The following is a 16114-nucleotide window of genomic DNA, read 5'->3' as shown; positions in this document are numbered from 1 at the left end:
GTAGTTTTTCACGAGTTTGTTTCCAAGACAGTAGAAAAGCCAACAATGCAATGCTTTTGCAAAGGTAACAATATACAACATACATAGGTACTACTATCAGCAACTTTGATAAGTGACTATAGCATATAGTAGCAGCCAAGTTTAAAAGAGAGCCTCAATTCGTCTTGTTGATAAATATAATTTTAATTCATTATTAAAGGATTGAATTGTAGTATTATTAATTTATTATAAAACCTTTGTAATTGTATGTACGTTTATGGGTAAAAAAATGCATTTATTCACAAATTTGTCATTTGAAAAACATATTTTGGTTTATTTATCAATAGAGAAGCTTGGAATTTCTCTAGATTTAAATTGTAAAAACTGACAAAGTTTTGGCATAACTAGTGCAAAGAATTACAGGAATCATGGGAATCTTCCAAAATCCAGGGGTTCTATCTTCTCTAGAGACTTAAAGGCAGAACCTCCTTATCTTATCAAATTATCCCCACTCTCAAATTGTCTTATTCGCTAATTCGACCTAGATTGACTTGTAAGAATAGATGTGATCATGTGATGGTAGTTCTTTTTACCTTCGAATAAATTATAGGGTATATAATGTGCATCATCAAACTTTTGACAAAAAATTGTATAGGGTTTTTGGAAGAAACTTGATAGTTTTATATATATATATATATATATATATATATATATATATATATATATATAGTTATATATATATATATATTTTTTTTTTTTTTTTTTGGAAACATGGTAGGTTTTTTTTTTATTTTTTTTTTCAAAAATGACTATAAACTTGTAGATATTAACAAAAAATTTTTATATTTTTTTTACAGAGCACAACCAATATTCTACCGTTTAACATAACATTTACAATTCTTAAACAGAGTACTCTCTCTGTTTTTAGCAATTTATTTTTATTTTTTTCTCTCCTTAACCTTTACTCGTTTATTTTACTCGTTTATTTTACTTATGCAACAATAAAAAATTGAAAAAAAAAGCACCTCTTTATTTAGGTTAAGGGGACAAGTATGTACTACCTCCGGTCCAATTTACTCCCAACAAAGGAATATTTTATGTCTCACAAATAATACCCCTTTGCTGCGAGTAAATTAAACCGGAGGTAGTATATGTTAAGAACTTTTCTTATGGTGAGAATCATGCTTATGGTGAAAACATATTCTTGTGTGCCGTGAGGATCACATCAACGTACATGCAATAGTGTTTACTGGTTGTCTTTGTTTTCAGTTTTTCTTTATCAGTACTCTTTGTCAAAACAACAACAACAACCAAAAATAAAGGGTACATGCAATAAAATAAATTTATTGATAGGATTTTTAACATTACATTTTGTTGATTAATTTACAAAGTAAAAGTAAATATGTAGATATTATCCTTAATTTTTTTTGATGATATTTTTTTAAGTAATTTTGGAGAATAATTTTTTTAATAACATGTCGCCTAGCTAGCGTTCCTTTAGTTTTGCTTCTACTCCGTAATAAAATTTATTTCATCCGTTTCTTTTTAGTTGACATATGTATTTAGGGCCTGTTCTGACTGACTGAACTCAACTCAGCTGAACTGAAGTGAACTAAATATTTTATAAGAGGAGGAAATTAGGAGCTGAACTGAACTGAGCTGAGCTAAACTGAAAATAAACGTATGAGAACAGGCCCTTAGTCAAGTCTCTAATTCAACCATTAATTTTTTTTAGTGAATAATTCAACCATTAATATCTTTAAGAAAATTTAATTTGAATAATCCAATATTTGCCAAACATTATACTATTCAAAAAAAAAAAAAAAATACAAACTTTATAAACCATTATTTTTTAGTAGGCCAAAATGACTAATTATCTGAACAAAAGGTAATTTTCATTTTTTTTGGTCTTTTTTTTTTAAAAAAAAAAAGTTAACCAAAAAAGATAAAGGAAAAAATAAATTAAAAAACCCTTTCTCTCTCAGTCTCTCCCCCTCCTTCCCTCCCAGTCCTCGTAATCTCTGATGAATTTCTTTCCATATTTACCACTCCTATATCTTCTTCTTCTTCTCTTTTAATGGCGATTTTTAGGCTCAGGCCCTGTTTGATTCACCTTAATTTTGTTGAACTGAAATTATTTTTACTGAACTGAACTTATTTTTACTGAACTGAACTTAATTTTACTGAGCTGAAATTATTTTTACTGAAATTAAATTATTTTTACTGAACTGAAATTATTTTTACTGATTTTCTATTATAATTCTTCTTTAAGAAAACTGAATTTTACTGAACTGAACTTATTTTTACTGAACTGAAATTATTTTTACTGAACTGAAATTAATTTTACTGAACTGAACTTATTTTTACTGAACTGAAATTATTTTTACTTAATATTATTTTTTAAGGTGAAAAGAACAGGGCCTCAATCGGCAAAGGCCACTACCAGGTACCATTCTTGTTCCTCCATTGTTGTATCTAACTCTAACTTTCTTCCTCCTCACTTTTGAGCTCATTGAGTAAGTGTTTACTAATTAGGTTACAATTTTCTAATATTTCGTTATGATTTTGTATTTTGTTTAGGTTTTAATGTGTGATTTGAGCTAGAAATTGATGGTTAATTGGTTTTTCTGGGTTTTAACGGTGGTCGGTGTGGTTTTTCTGGATTCGACAGTAATGGGTGAGGTTTTCTCGGTTTGTTTTCTCTTGTTTTGTCGGTGGTGAGTGGCAGATGGGGTGGGGTTTCCAGGTTTAGGGCTGCCGGAATTAATGGATGTGGAAGAAGAAAGGGGGCCGTGTTGGTGGTGGCTGGTAAGTTGAGGGCCAATTGACCAAATTGGTAAAAAAAAAAAACTTGAATTACACGCGTTGACTTCTGTCAAGTTCAGTTTTGTGGCCCAATTGTCGCTGAAAATTTCATCATATACCGTCAAAATATACAATTGAATTGTCACCGTGGTTATTTTTATTTCCTCATATGGTCATACTCCTTACTTTTTTTAGTTGACCTGTTGCCTTTATCACACTTGTCGATATACAACTTAAACCATTATTAACTTTATTTCTCTTTAATTACAAAATAATAAAAGTTATAAATTATGATAGTACTTATTGAGACGATTCTAACAAGATCTCATATGAATATGAATATGTTTTTCATTTACAAAACACGGTCAAATGAAGGGTGGTGAATAATGTAAAAATCAAAACGAGTCAAGTAAAAAAGAACTAACTACTTTTTTACTAATTTGTCATATAAGGTCTTATTTATTAATTATTTTATTTTTGACCGATTTGGCCAATTGACTATGGGTTGAAGACTTGAAGGTTGTCGATGCAGGGAACAAGAGGAAGGGGGAAATGGAAAACAAATTTTTTTAAAAAGTTTTGTTAAAACAAAAATCTAAACAGTCTCAAGAGTGTGACTGTACAGTATAGAAAAATGAAGGAGAAGCCAATTCAACAAAAATAATTGACCCTTGTGAGTACCCACATTAACATTTTCACTTTCCACAATACTAATAATTGAGTTCTCCACTTCTTTCCACTTTAAACCCCCCAAAAACTAAGAGAACCTTTCATTTCATTCATAATTTTTCTGAAGTTTTCACCCAAAAAAAAAAAAAAAAAAGAAGAAGAAAAGCAAGTATGGCAGTAGTAGAGATGGTAGTTTCAGCAATGTTTAAAGAAGTGTTGGATAAGCTGGTGTCCGAAGGAGTGAAGCAGTTCATGAAGCTGATTAACAAAGGAAAGAAATCTAAAAATAAAATCAAAATCGAAGAATGGAAGGATGAGCTGGAAATGATTCAAGCTGTGTTGATTGATGCTGAACGGAAGCAATGTGATGAGCAACACGGAGCTGCAATCAGATTATGGCTCGAGAATCTTCAAGACTTGGCTTTTGATTTGGAGGATCTTTTGGATGACTTTGCCTTTGAAGCCCTGAAAATGAGTCAGCGTAGTAATGATGATTTTGATGTTCATCATATAAAGAAGAATGCCCGTGGATTTCTTCCTACATCATTCCATAATATGGTTTGTACTTCTATTTCTCTCTACTACTCCATAACATCCAAGTTAGATAATTCACTTGATAAAATTTATTTCGTAGTTCCCCAGTATTTTTAGTTGATAACATTTTGACATGATGACCTCCTAAGCAAAGAGAAATTTTTTTAGTTAAAAAGGAAAGTGATCAACTAATTTAAAACGTCTGATTTAGGAAAATGATTTTTTTTTTTTTTTTTTTATTTTTTTTGTTTGTGTTTAGAGAGCCATAAGGGCGGGGTGAGAATTGATTCCAGGATCTCTTGGAATCGGGAAGGAAGCTCTAACCACTTGAGCTATCCCTCACTCTCGTTTTAGGAAAATGATGTAACTACTAAAAAAAAACAGAGCAAGTACAATTACTGGTTTGCGTACTAAAATAAAAATTAAAAAAATCATGGAGTGAGTAAATAATTTGTTTATGCACTGAGAATGAAGGAACGATTTCTATCATTTTTTACTACAAGTTTAGTTTTAATAGTACTCCGTAGTTTATTTGTTTTTTTGTTGAATAAATTAGCTATAGAATTTTAGCATTGTTTAAAAGCATCATTTGCATCATGTTAGCTTATAAACTTCAATCAATCAGGTTGGCAGTGTTTTGGCATGTGGATGTAGTACTACACGGCAAATTGGATACTGTGGTCCAGACTTTTCATCTAGGATTGATGAGATAAGTAACGCCTTGAACAAGATTAAATCCCGGGCTCCGACTTTGAGTCTCCTATCCAGCATACGATTACCAACATATGCATTAGAGGAGCAACAAAGAAAGATGCCAGAGACCTCTTCTTTGATAAAAGAACCTCATGTTTACGGGAGGGATGGTAAGAAAAAAGATATCATCTGTCTATTGCTGGAAGATAAACCAAGTTATGAGAATTATGTTGTGATCCCTATCGTTGGAATGGGAGGCATTGGGAAGACTACTCTTGCTCAGTATGTCTACAATGATGAGCAGGTGATGGCTCACTTTGCTCTTAAGGCATGGGTGTGCGTATCAGATGTGTTTGATGTCAAACGCATAACAAAAGATATCATTAACTCGGCCACTGATGGCAATTTTGATTGTAGCAACCTGAATCAAGCACAAGAAAAATTGCAGCATGTGCTGAAAGGCCAAAAATTCTTAATTGTTCTTGATGATGTTTGGAGTGAGAATTATGAAGATTGGGATCAACTTAGGACACCTTTTCTTGGTGCAGCAAGTGGAAGCAGAGTTATAGTCACATCAAGAAGTGATAAGACTGCAAAGAAGATGACTAAAAATGACAGCACCATAATCCATTTAGAAGGTTTGTCAGGTGATGACTGTTGGCGTCTATTTCAGCAACATGCAAATGTAGATGATTTTGAGATTAAGGATGACATTTTACGAAAGTGTAAAGGATTGCCATTGGCTGCAAAAACCCTAGGAGGTCTCATAAAATGTACTACAGAGAAGAGCAAACGTCGTGAGATATTAGAGAGCAATGTTTGGGGTGAAGAATATGAGGAGTGTGATGTTTTACCGGTTCTAAGGGTGAGTTATCATTATCTTCCATCTTATTTAAAGGGAGTCTTTGCTTATTGTTCTGTCCTTCCAAAAGGTTACATGGTTAAAGAGATGCAGATCATCCAATTGTGGATGGCTCAGGGCTTCCTACCAGACAATAAAGATAGAAGAATGGAGGATATAGGCCAAGATTACTTCAACAATCTGGTATCAAGGTCATTATTTGAAAAAAGGAAAACTCTTTTTGGTGGTGATAAATTCATAATGCATGACCTTATCCATGATGTGGCTGGCTTGGCTGCAGGTGACGTCTGTTATGTAATGGATGCTGTGGATACACAGAGAAATCTCAGAAGAACTCGCCATTTAGGTATCAGTACTAAGCATGTTCAAACAATGGGAAATCTAATTATGACTTCTCAGCTGCGAACTTGTTTTCTAAGCAACAGCTGTTTGATCATTGACAATTTGGAATTCATCCAAAGAATGCAATACGTACGCTCCCTATACCTAGTTTCATACAAAATTGAAGTTTTGCCAGAGTGTATTGGTGATTTAAAACACTTGCGCTACCTAAGTCTCAAATTCACAGGATTAAAAGTGTTGCCACAATCAATCAACAATCTTTGGAATCTCCAAACATTGTGCTTGGAAGGCTGTTATAAAATTGTGAAGGTTCCATGTATAGAATCGCTAAGGAAACTTCGTCACCTGACCTTTGGTAATTTCTCTTTAATTGAGATGCCGCTTGGAATCGGAAAATTAATAAACTTGCAAACATTAAATTTATTTGTGTTGGCAGTTGGAGGTGGGTCCAGGTTAAGGGAGTTGGGGAAGTTGAATCAACTTTGTGGAAGTTTAATAATCGTTTCCGGGCTAGAAAATGTGACAGAGGTTGAGGACGCAGCGGAAGCCCAATTGTGTAAAAGAGAGAATCTAGATGGGTTGATTTTGAAATGGGGAACTTGTACTGATGAGGTTGATGACAAGACTAGGAGAGATGTGGTTGAGAAGTTGCAACCTCACACTTCCATCAAAGAGTGTGAGTTGGTTGGGTACATGGGCTCGACATTCCCAAGTTGGTTGGGAGCTCCCTCTTTCATTAACATGGTGGACATAAAGTTGGTGAAGTGTGAGAAATGTGTATGCTTGCCTCCACTGGGGCAACTAAGCTCATTGAAGAGTTTGCTGGTTGAAGATATGGATGGTATTAAAGTGGTAGGTCTTGAATTTTATGGAAACTGCTCAACTCCTCCTTTTCCATCTCTGAAGATTGTAGAATTTTCTAATATGAAATCCTGGGAGAAGTGGGTGCACCCACCTGTTGACTACAAGGCATTTTCCATCCTTGAAACCCTTGATATGTATGACTGTCCATCATTGCAAGGCAATCTACCTCCCCTTTTGCATTTTCTTAAACCGCTGAAAATCGAAGAATTGAAAAATATGGAAAGGCTTATTGGTCAATTGCTCAATTTCACCTCCCTCAAAGAATTACAGATTCGAAATTGTCCTAAACTCCATAGCTTAGCAGAGAGATTCCTTGAAATAAAAGAAGCGAACATAGAGCAGTCGGTAACAGAGTGGGAATTGCACCTCCTTCATTCACTTAAAATTCTCAAGCTTCAAAATGTCGGCAGCTCCGTCCATTTTTCGTGCCCACATTTTTCCCTCCCTTCTTCCTTGTCTAAATTACTTATCGAGGGTTTCCAAAATTTGAAAACCATATCCAATTGCAGCACCCTTCCCAACCTCACTCATCTATCAATTGGCAATTGCCCAGAATTACACAACTTTTTAGAAGGAGGTTTACCCACAAAACTTGTTACTCTTTCAATTGAAAGAACCAAGATAGACAAACCAATAAAAGAGTGGGGATTCCGCCTTCTTACTAACCTTCATATTCTTGAACTTTACATTGTAGGCAACTGTGTTGATACAATAGAGTGCATTAGCTATCCTGACTTTCCCTCTTCTTTAAGTATATTAAAGATAGAGGGTTTCCAAAATTTGAAAACAATATGTTGTTCCACTTTTCCCAGACTGTACAGGGTGGATATCAATTATTGCCCCAAATTGGAATCCTTTGGTGACAATGGCCTTATGCCATGCATTGTGCTTTCAATTAAAGAGTGTGATATGATACAACAACAATTGACAAGTGATCCCAATGGCCATATAAGAAGAGTAGGCAATGCCTTTGTCCAGAACTCTACCTATTCAAGTAAGTTTGCATTTTTTTTAGTGTACATCAACTTACATGTTCATATATCTCACTTCTGACAGCTTGTTGATACAACAATCCTAACAGTCAATGGAACTTTACTCAAGCAACAGATCAAAACTTGTTAGTATGAATTCAACCATCTCAGCCAAATTTATGCACTTTAATTTGAAATTTTTGTCCTTTTGATTCAGTCACACAACATAATTTCACTTTTTTTTTTTATTACTATTATTATTTAGGAACATTAGTACATTGTATTGCCTTTGTGCCTACTTTTATTTTTGCACTCTCAAACAGATGATTAGTTTAAAGTTATAGGAAAGTGTAGGAACATTATGACAATGTTGCTTGTGTTTTCTTTTCCTAAATTTGATACCAGTAGCAAGAGGGAGAACTTGATCAATCAACTAGCTGTATATATTTACATATTTTTCACAACACACTGCAATTTAACTTCAGTTCAGATTTAAATTTGTGTCATTGTAGAAATTAATGATTTAATGAACAATGTAGTCGTACATACCTTTTCTATGTAACTTGATAGTTTCAAATTTACCCTTTTATATGTTTCTAATATGAGCTACAAATAATAACATTATTATTTTGTTGGAAAAGTTATAGAATATATGAGCAATGTTCTGATGTATTGTAAAATCAGGTACCTGATCTTCAAATGCAACTGTTTGCTCATGCTATGGTGCTAAGAAGCCTAACAGTAGTAATAACAGCTACCATTTTAAGGTAATATATTGGAAAAGCTTGCCTTGTTTTCATTTTCAATTTAAGGTGTATTTTCGAGTGCTGCTGATGGTGATCTGAAGAATTATGTTACTTGATTTGAACTTTAACCCCATGGCATGCGTTTACGGTCTAGATTTTTGGCTGTCTTGTAACTATTCAAGTTTAAGTTCTATTGCTGAAATTATTCATTTGTTCTTTCAATTATGTACCTCCTCAACTTGAAGTTTGATTATATATATATATATATATATTTTTGACTAAATCCATCAATGTATGATCATCTGATGCTTATATAAAGACTATGGATTTCCATGTTCTCTGCATGCTTGATCATTGTTACCAACTAAAGGTGCTCTAACTTAACTCTTTAACGTTCCTTTAGAAAATACTATCCTACATATAGCAGCAAGCTAAGCATGAAGCTTCTTTTATATTTGGTAATTACAACATCAAGCATTTTAATGCATCTAAATATGCCATAATATTAAACCATGCCATTGGTTTTTACTGAATTCAACACAAAGCCATTCTAAAAATCTGCACTTATGATGCTAACCATTAACACACATTAGCTCTATAAGGCTAGTGTCTATTTTACCGTGTTATATATAATCAGTTTATTTTGCAATTGTTTCTAGCTACCATGATTGGAAGACCAAGCCTAGCTGTTATAATGTCTCTTACTCTCAATCAAATTGAACCAACCATCTTGAATTTGGGTTTCAGTATAGCTAATGATCTTATGAAATACAATCAACGAGCTTTTGGTGGGTTTCCTGAGTTGAGTTAGCTTGCCTGATAGAAATTCCACAGAACCTTAAACATGTCTTTTATGTTCTAACTATAGCTTGGTTTGGCTACAATTCAGCTTCCACAAAGGCTCAAAACAATTGATTTGTTATTCAATGTGACGAATGTGCATTTATCTGTTCTCGAGTTTTAGTAGTTCAATAACAACCAGATTTTCCTCTTTAGGCTTGTGTTAATCCAGAGGTATCTCTAATAACAAAAGCTCTTTTGCTTATTTATTGTCTTGATTGGTTGATAATTCCAAACTAGTATATTCTAATATTAATGTCGTAGTCACTCGTAGCTTATTAATAACCATTACTCTCCTGTTTTTGCTCTGTTAACACAACTTCCTGCTGCTTTTGTTTCCCACCTTTAGCAATCTTGTGAATGGCTGAACGCCCATTGAAAATTTAGTGTTCATTCATGTACCCAACTTACTGTTACGTCCCTATATGATGCTTGTTATTCACATAGTTGCTACCTATTTACCTAACTATTAGTACTACCTCCGTTACTTGTTAGATGCAACAAATAAAGGGGTACCAGTATTTTTTGTGAGAGATAAAAAATTCCTTTGCTGCATCTAAAAAGTAACGGAGGTCGAATTTGATTTCATGCATATAATAAAACACATTAACGATCTTAGTTTTTTTATGTTGCTAATGACTGCGCCAGATGCTATACATGAAGGATGACAAAGATATTGGTTCTACCCTTCTGCAGAAAGCATCTCCAAGTTTAGACATTCATTCAAGAAGGGGCTTGGCAAATATTTTCAGTGACAAACATATTGGTTCTACCCTGTGAGTTTTTTGTACAAATTGTGGCCTTTTTGTATTTTGTTTGTTTGTTGAATAGTTCCATTAAGTTGAATTTTCAACACAGATTCTAGTTTTTCATATTCATTAGCGAATTTACCGTTTATATGATTTTTTTCTATTCATGTACAAATACAGTTTCTTCTATATTTACGTACGTAGGAAATTATATTTGATAGGAATTGTTATCAAAAGTTAAAGTTGTTGGTCATCCGAAAAATGACTACTAAAGATAACATGATGTACTAAGGCTTTGTTCTCTTACGTTGAAATTCAGTTCAGTTCAGTTCAGTTCAGCTCCTAATTTCCTTCTCTTATAAAATATTCAATTCAGTTCAGCTTAGCTCAATTCAGTTCAGTTCAGCTGAGTTCAGTCAATGAGAACAGGCCCTAAGTTCGATCTTATCATTATCACTTGGCGAGAGGAGAAAAGAAGAGAAAGTCATCAAACATTTTTTTTCCTTTTTCTTTTTGGGGGTAATACCAATGATGTTGAATTCATCATTGATAGTTAAAAAAAAAAATTTAGCTAAAGGCATAAATATTTGTTAGTATATTTTCTACTGAAACTAGTAAATTACATCATTTTAAAGGAGAGAGAAATGCATAAAGTAACCAAGATCATGACAGCGATAAATTAAATAAATTGGCATTCGAGTATAAATATTTATTCCAAAATCAAATTAACAATACATAACATCTTAATTCCAAAATCAAATCAATAGTACATGACATCTTTTGAACCATCAGTAGTTTATATATATTACAAACTGTTGAAGACTAAACCTCTCAAGTGTCACAACATGTAAGTGTCCCACATTGGTTGAAGAAGAGAGAATTAAACACTTTATAAGGCTAAGGGGCTACTCCTCCTATTGCCATATGGTTTTGGGATGGAACCTCCTTGGACTTGTGAAATGGACTCTCTCTCTTGATTTGCGGGTGCGGCCCAGGCCCGCGTTTATCATGGTATCAGAGCAAGGTTCACGGTATGAGACCTCTAATGGTTTGAGTATATTGCCACGGTTTGTTTGGATTTTTTTTATTTTTTTATTTTTTATGAGCTAAAATTTATTGTATATTTAGATAAAATTCCTAATATTAAAAGATAATATTTCATATTTAATTAATTTAAACTTAAAAATCCCATTCGTCAATTTTGCTTACATGGCATTTGAATTATTTAATTCTAAAAGAAATTAATAATCTCTTATTTAATTGGCTACTACTAAGATTTATAATCCTACATGGCGCGCTGAGAAAATTAGATCCTCTAAAATCTCGGAAAAAAACTCCCCTTTATATATATATATATTAGATTTAGAAAACATACACTCACAAATTATAAAGCATTTGACTCTAAGACTTCAATATGCTTGGAAACTCCAAGCCCGTACCAGCCAATTTTTCATCCATGACTTGACTCAATCTTTCAGCCATTTCCTCACTTAGAAGGTTAACCCAATCCCCCACCTCACCTTTCCTAAATAAGCCCTTGTTATCAAAGTTTAGTATAGATTTTCCATCTTTGTTAACTTCTAAATTCTTCATATTTTGAAAACTACACAACTTTGTAATCTCCGCGACAACATGATCTCTCTCCTATTGTGCTGAAAATGGGCAACCTAAAAATTCGGCTAATCTCATAATTTGAAGATTAATATCCCCTTTTAAATCTTCGTACTTTAAAAACATAACCTTTTAAGGTGATTTCAGACTTTCTTCCCAGTAACCTAACATATGATCCCAATATGGACCATATCCTACTTGACCCATACAATACATATCAAAGGCATCTTTTAAAGAGAAAGGCCCAAGACTAGTAGGCCTTTTTGTACTCATAAAATGCAAATTGATACAAAAGTGTCAAAAGGGTTCCTACATATGTAAACAACCTTGCAATTAGAGGTATTTTTAATCATGGTTTTAGGCAAGGAATTGTAGGGTACATGAGATGCAAAGAGCCTTGGAGAATCAAGATTTGACAAATTTGGAACTTGATTATTTGCATAAACCTTGTACTCCAAGAAAGGTACAAGGTCATGAGGGTTAGACCTTAACAAGGGGTGGTCTATGGAGTTGACATCAAAAGGACGTCGATTCACGATGGCAAAAACAAGAGCTTTTAACCAAGTAGTGCCGGATTTTGGAATAGTAGCAATGATCACATCACTATCATGAGCTTCAAAGTGGGTTTGAGCTGAGATTATGGCTTGAATTTCTTTGGGTTGACACCAAAAACGTTGGAAAAGATAGAGATTTGGTGTTCTCCATCCTTTAACTTTAGGAAGGGAGAAAATTAGCTTCTTGCAATTTTTTGTTATGCCTTGGAACTCTTCTTCTTTTGGGAAGTAAAGACTAAATTAAAGAGTATCCATTTAAGATAAGTATGTAGTAATATTTTGAGATAGAATATGAAATTGTTTAAGGAATATATGTGTATTTTGTTTTGTATAGTCCATTTATATAGAGACTTTATTTTTTTTGGTGCAATATATAAAGACTTTATAAGTTTATATAGAATATAATAAAGACAATATTTTGTAAGTAGGTACAATATTAGTATATATAACTAGCTAGAAAAAATTGGTCACATTTTGCACATGGCACGCTGAATGTATTGCCTGAAGAACAAATGTTTGGCCTGTATTGGTACAATCAAGAATCAAGATGAGTTTAATTAGCTGCTAACTTTCAACAACTTTGATAAGTGACACTAGCAAATATTTAGCAGCCACATTTAGAATGTGTTTGAATTGAAGGAAATGTAGGGAAAAGAAGGGAAGCAAAATGAAGGGAGGGAGTATAAATCTTTCATTTGGATAACAAATTAGGGATGAAGGGAATTAGAGGGATTATATTCTAAGAAAATAATCTCTCCAACAATTGAGAGATTTGGAAGGAAAACATATCATTCTTCCTTCCCCTCTTTGCCTTCCCTCAACATTACCCAAACAAAATGTTTAAGTGTAAAAACAAACACTAAAAATGACACATGTCACTACTTGGTGTTTTTTCTTTGTCCAATACCAACTTTTACATGTGGTTGGCCACATCATGTAGCCAACCATCATATATGGAGACTACTTCGTTATTATTGTTATAAGGTTTACTTGGTCAGTGGTAGTTGTGTTACAAGGGTTAATTTGTCGGTGTTATAGGGGTTACTCGATTAATGTTTAGAGGCTACTTAATCAGTATTATTACAGGGGTTGCTTAATCAATGTTATATGAGTTACTTTGCTTTTTTACAAGCGGCCATATGGTGTGGCCAACCGCACACAAAACACGTTAAACACGTTGTTGGAGGAAAACAACGTGTTTTGTGTGGTTGGCCACAGTATGTGACTACTTATATTAAAAAAAAAATAAAAAAATAAAAAAATAAAAAAATAACCCCTACAACTTTTACTGAGTAACCTTTATAACGGACAAATGTAATCCCTCTAACACTAACCGAGTAACCTCTATAACACTAATGAAGTAACTAACCCCCATAATGGTTGGCCACAATGTAGCCTGCCACATATAAAAGTTGATGTTTAACTAGAATCTCTGTTTTATTATAAAAATGAATTTTTCATTTTTTATAGCTTTAATTGTTTCTCATAAATTCTAATACAAAGAACATTAAACAAAAAAAAAAAAAAAAAAAAAAAAAAAAAAATGGATGATAACTTAGCATTACAAACACTTAATTAATCCAAACATGCAATCATGTAAGAAAATTAATTTATTACAATTTTTTTTTATCTATATTTCTAATATTTTTATATTATCATAATATTTTTTTCACCCTTAACCCAACTCAACCAATGATCATCTCTACTATTATCATAGATTTTCTACAATAAAATTTTCTCTTTAATGGGACAAAAATGAATATAAAGATGTTCAAACACAGTGAAAATTATTGTGCATGACACATGACCTAATTAATCTGGTTACTTAAATAGAAAATAATCCCAATACATGCTTAAGTTGAAAAATATTCCAATACTAAACATTTCTCATTTTCATCTCACATTCCAATAAACGCCAAAGGGCAAGACTCAATCAATAACTAAACAATAATGATGCACTACAAGTTAAATTAATTGTAACATAACCAAGTTAGAGGCCGGATCAAATCTTCTAGCTAGGAGCATATACCATCATCTCTAATAATCTCATCACACAAATACACACCCCGACTAGCGGTACCAAACGGTGGTTCATCAACGGCCAACCACGCATTAACCGGGAAATCAATCTTCCGACAACCTCGACTTGGTGCAATAGAGGTAACTTCAACATAGTCCACGTACCAATCGGGAGATAAGCCGGTGTTATCATGACTCAATGTCATGCTACAAAGGGGACCTTTTAAGCATTTACCTTTCACAGCAAAGGTATCCAAATTTGCTCTTTTAAAGTAGTGATGATACTTGCTCATAATCCCCCAAGATTGAAGGTTTGTGATGTTTAAACGATTGAAATATTTGTCACGTATTTCAAGGTTTACTTTAGCATACGTTGTTGCGGTTTCTGCATTGCCGGTTTGCACGTAAATTACGTAGGTACATTCATCATCATCCTGAAAGAATTGATCGATCAAATTAAGTAGTATAGATCAATTAAATGTGCAAATCAACATTAGTAATTATTCCAACTTTGAATTGGATTGGATTATGGAGTGTAATTAACCAAATGTAGGTAAATTGAAGAAAATCTATGAGAAATGTAGCATTATCAATATTAGCATAGGCCCTTCTAGTAAAAAAATAAATAAATAAAAACAAAAGCAAAGCAAAACAAAACAAAACAAAACAAAACAAAATAATATCGCCCTCAGCTATTAGCTGGTTTATATAATTGCTTAAATTATATATTATCGCCTGGTTGTATTAGATTTTTCGAAAAAATCGAAAATCAGATAAAGCATAAAACGTACAGCGCCTCAACCATTAGCTTAAACTTTCGGTTAAGTTGATCTTTTAACATAGTATAAGTGTCAACGTGACACAAAGGAGGTCACAGGTTTGAATCTTATATACCCCTCAACATATTTCTAAGTCTCAACCATCAGCTTAATCTTCTGTAATTAATCTATCTTACGAGATTCTACAAGCTTTTCAAACAAACATGTTGACTTTTTTCTTCAAATCATCTAATTGAAACCATTCTATCTTCAAACCATGAAATTGCTTCCAAAAAAATATAATACATACACTAAAGTCTCCTACCTAGCAAACTTGGGTAGCTTTACAGATTGGAAAATTTGGCAATCCTCAATTCCTCATGCGATAAATGGGTAGAAATTGTACGTAGTAAATATTATGATTGTTAAATTTTGTATCTCTAACTGATGCTTTTGTTACCCTTGTTTTATCTTTTTCGCATGACTCATGAGAGTTGTCAACTATAATTCTATAAAAGTCAACTAAATAATACGAAGTATGAAGTATTTGCTAGCTCGTGATCAACTAAATCAATCCAAAAAGAACATAAACGAGAATGATCATCTAACAACAAACAAAAAATTTGATTCTTACCCATGAATAGACTGGAAAGGAGACATAGGCAAAGATCAACATTGTGCTGAATAATAGAAGCTTGCCTTCCATTTTTGCGATTTCCTTGTTCTTTCTACAATTCTCGTGGAAATTTGATGGACGAAATAATAATAAGTCAAATTAATTATTGAAACATGGAAGCATATTTATCCTCTCATAAACAAACAAGAAAAAAATTGAATAAATTAAAGTTAGGCTTTTTAATCGTTAGTTGTTAATTAGATCCCTTAATTTAAAGATTAAAAAAATACAGCAAATGACATTATGGGAAGCACGTACTATATCAATGACAATTCATTACACACTCATGCTTTAATTTTTGTTTTCTTTTTTTTGGGTACGAATTTGTTTATTTAAACTTTTCAAAAAATTTAGTATCATCAAAAGTTAAAGTAGTGGATCATCTGAAAAATGACTACCATTAGATAAACATGTATTAAGTTCAGTCTTATCCTTTCCACTT

General features: G+C 32.9%; 1 protein-coding gene and 2 pseudogenes across 5 annotated transcripts; 1 reads left to right on the top strand and 2 right to left on the bottom strand.

Moving 5' to 3' along the window:
* The first annotated feature begins 3177 nt into the window (after positions 1-3177).
* On the top strand, positions 3178-10341 carry LOC145593684 (putative disease resistance RPP13-like protein 1). 5 transcript variants are annotated; one of them, XM_081650001.1, is made up of 5 exons: positions 3178-4011; positions 4613-7742; positions 7830-7865; positions 8404-8486; positions 9954-10341. In XM_081650001.1, the coding sequence occupies exons 1-4, from the start codon at positions 3625-3627 to the stop codon at positions 8409-8411; spliced, it is 3561 nt and encodes a 1186-aa protein (XP_081506127.1). In that variant the 5' UTR covers positions 3178-3624; the 3' UTR covers positions 8412-8486; positions 9954-10341. The 5 variants fall into 5 exon arrangements, with proteins under 5 accessions (XP_081506127.1, XP_081506129.1, XP_081506128.1 ...); XM_081650003.1 differs by lacking the exon at positions 7830-7865 and having other exon boundaries at positions 10002-10341; XM_081650002.1 differs by lacking the exon at positions 7830-7865.
* Positions 10342-11455: 1114 nt separating this feature from the next.
* On the bottom strand, positions 11456-13594 carry LOC145594366 (cytosolic sulfotransferase 15 pseudogene; annotated as a pseudogene).
* Positions 13595-14234: 640 nt separating this feature from the next.
* LOC145594365 (PLAT domain-containing protein 3 pseudogene) lies at positions 14235-15702 on the bottom strand (annotated as a pseudogene).
* Between the last annotated feature and the right edge of the window lie 412 nt (positions 15703-16114).

Source organism: Chenopodium album, chromosome 19 (assembly GCF_948465745.1).
Source record: "Chenopodium album chromosome 19, dcCheAlbu1.1, whole genome shotgun sequence".
Lineage (NCBI taxonomy): Eukaryota > Viridiplantae > Streptophyta > Magnoliopsida > Caryophyllales > Amaranthaceae > Chenopodium > Chenopodium album.
This window is presented reverse-complemented; position numbering and strand designations above follow the sequence as displayed.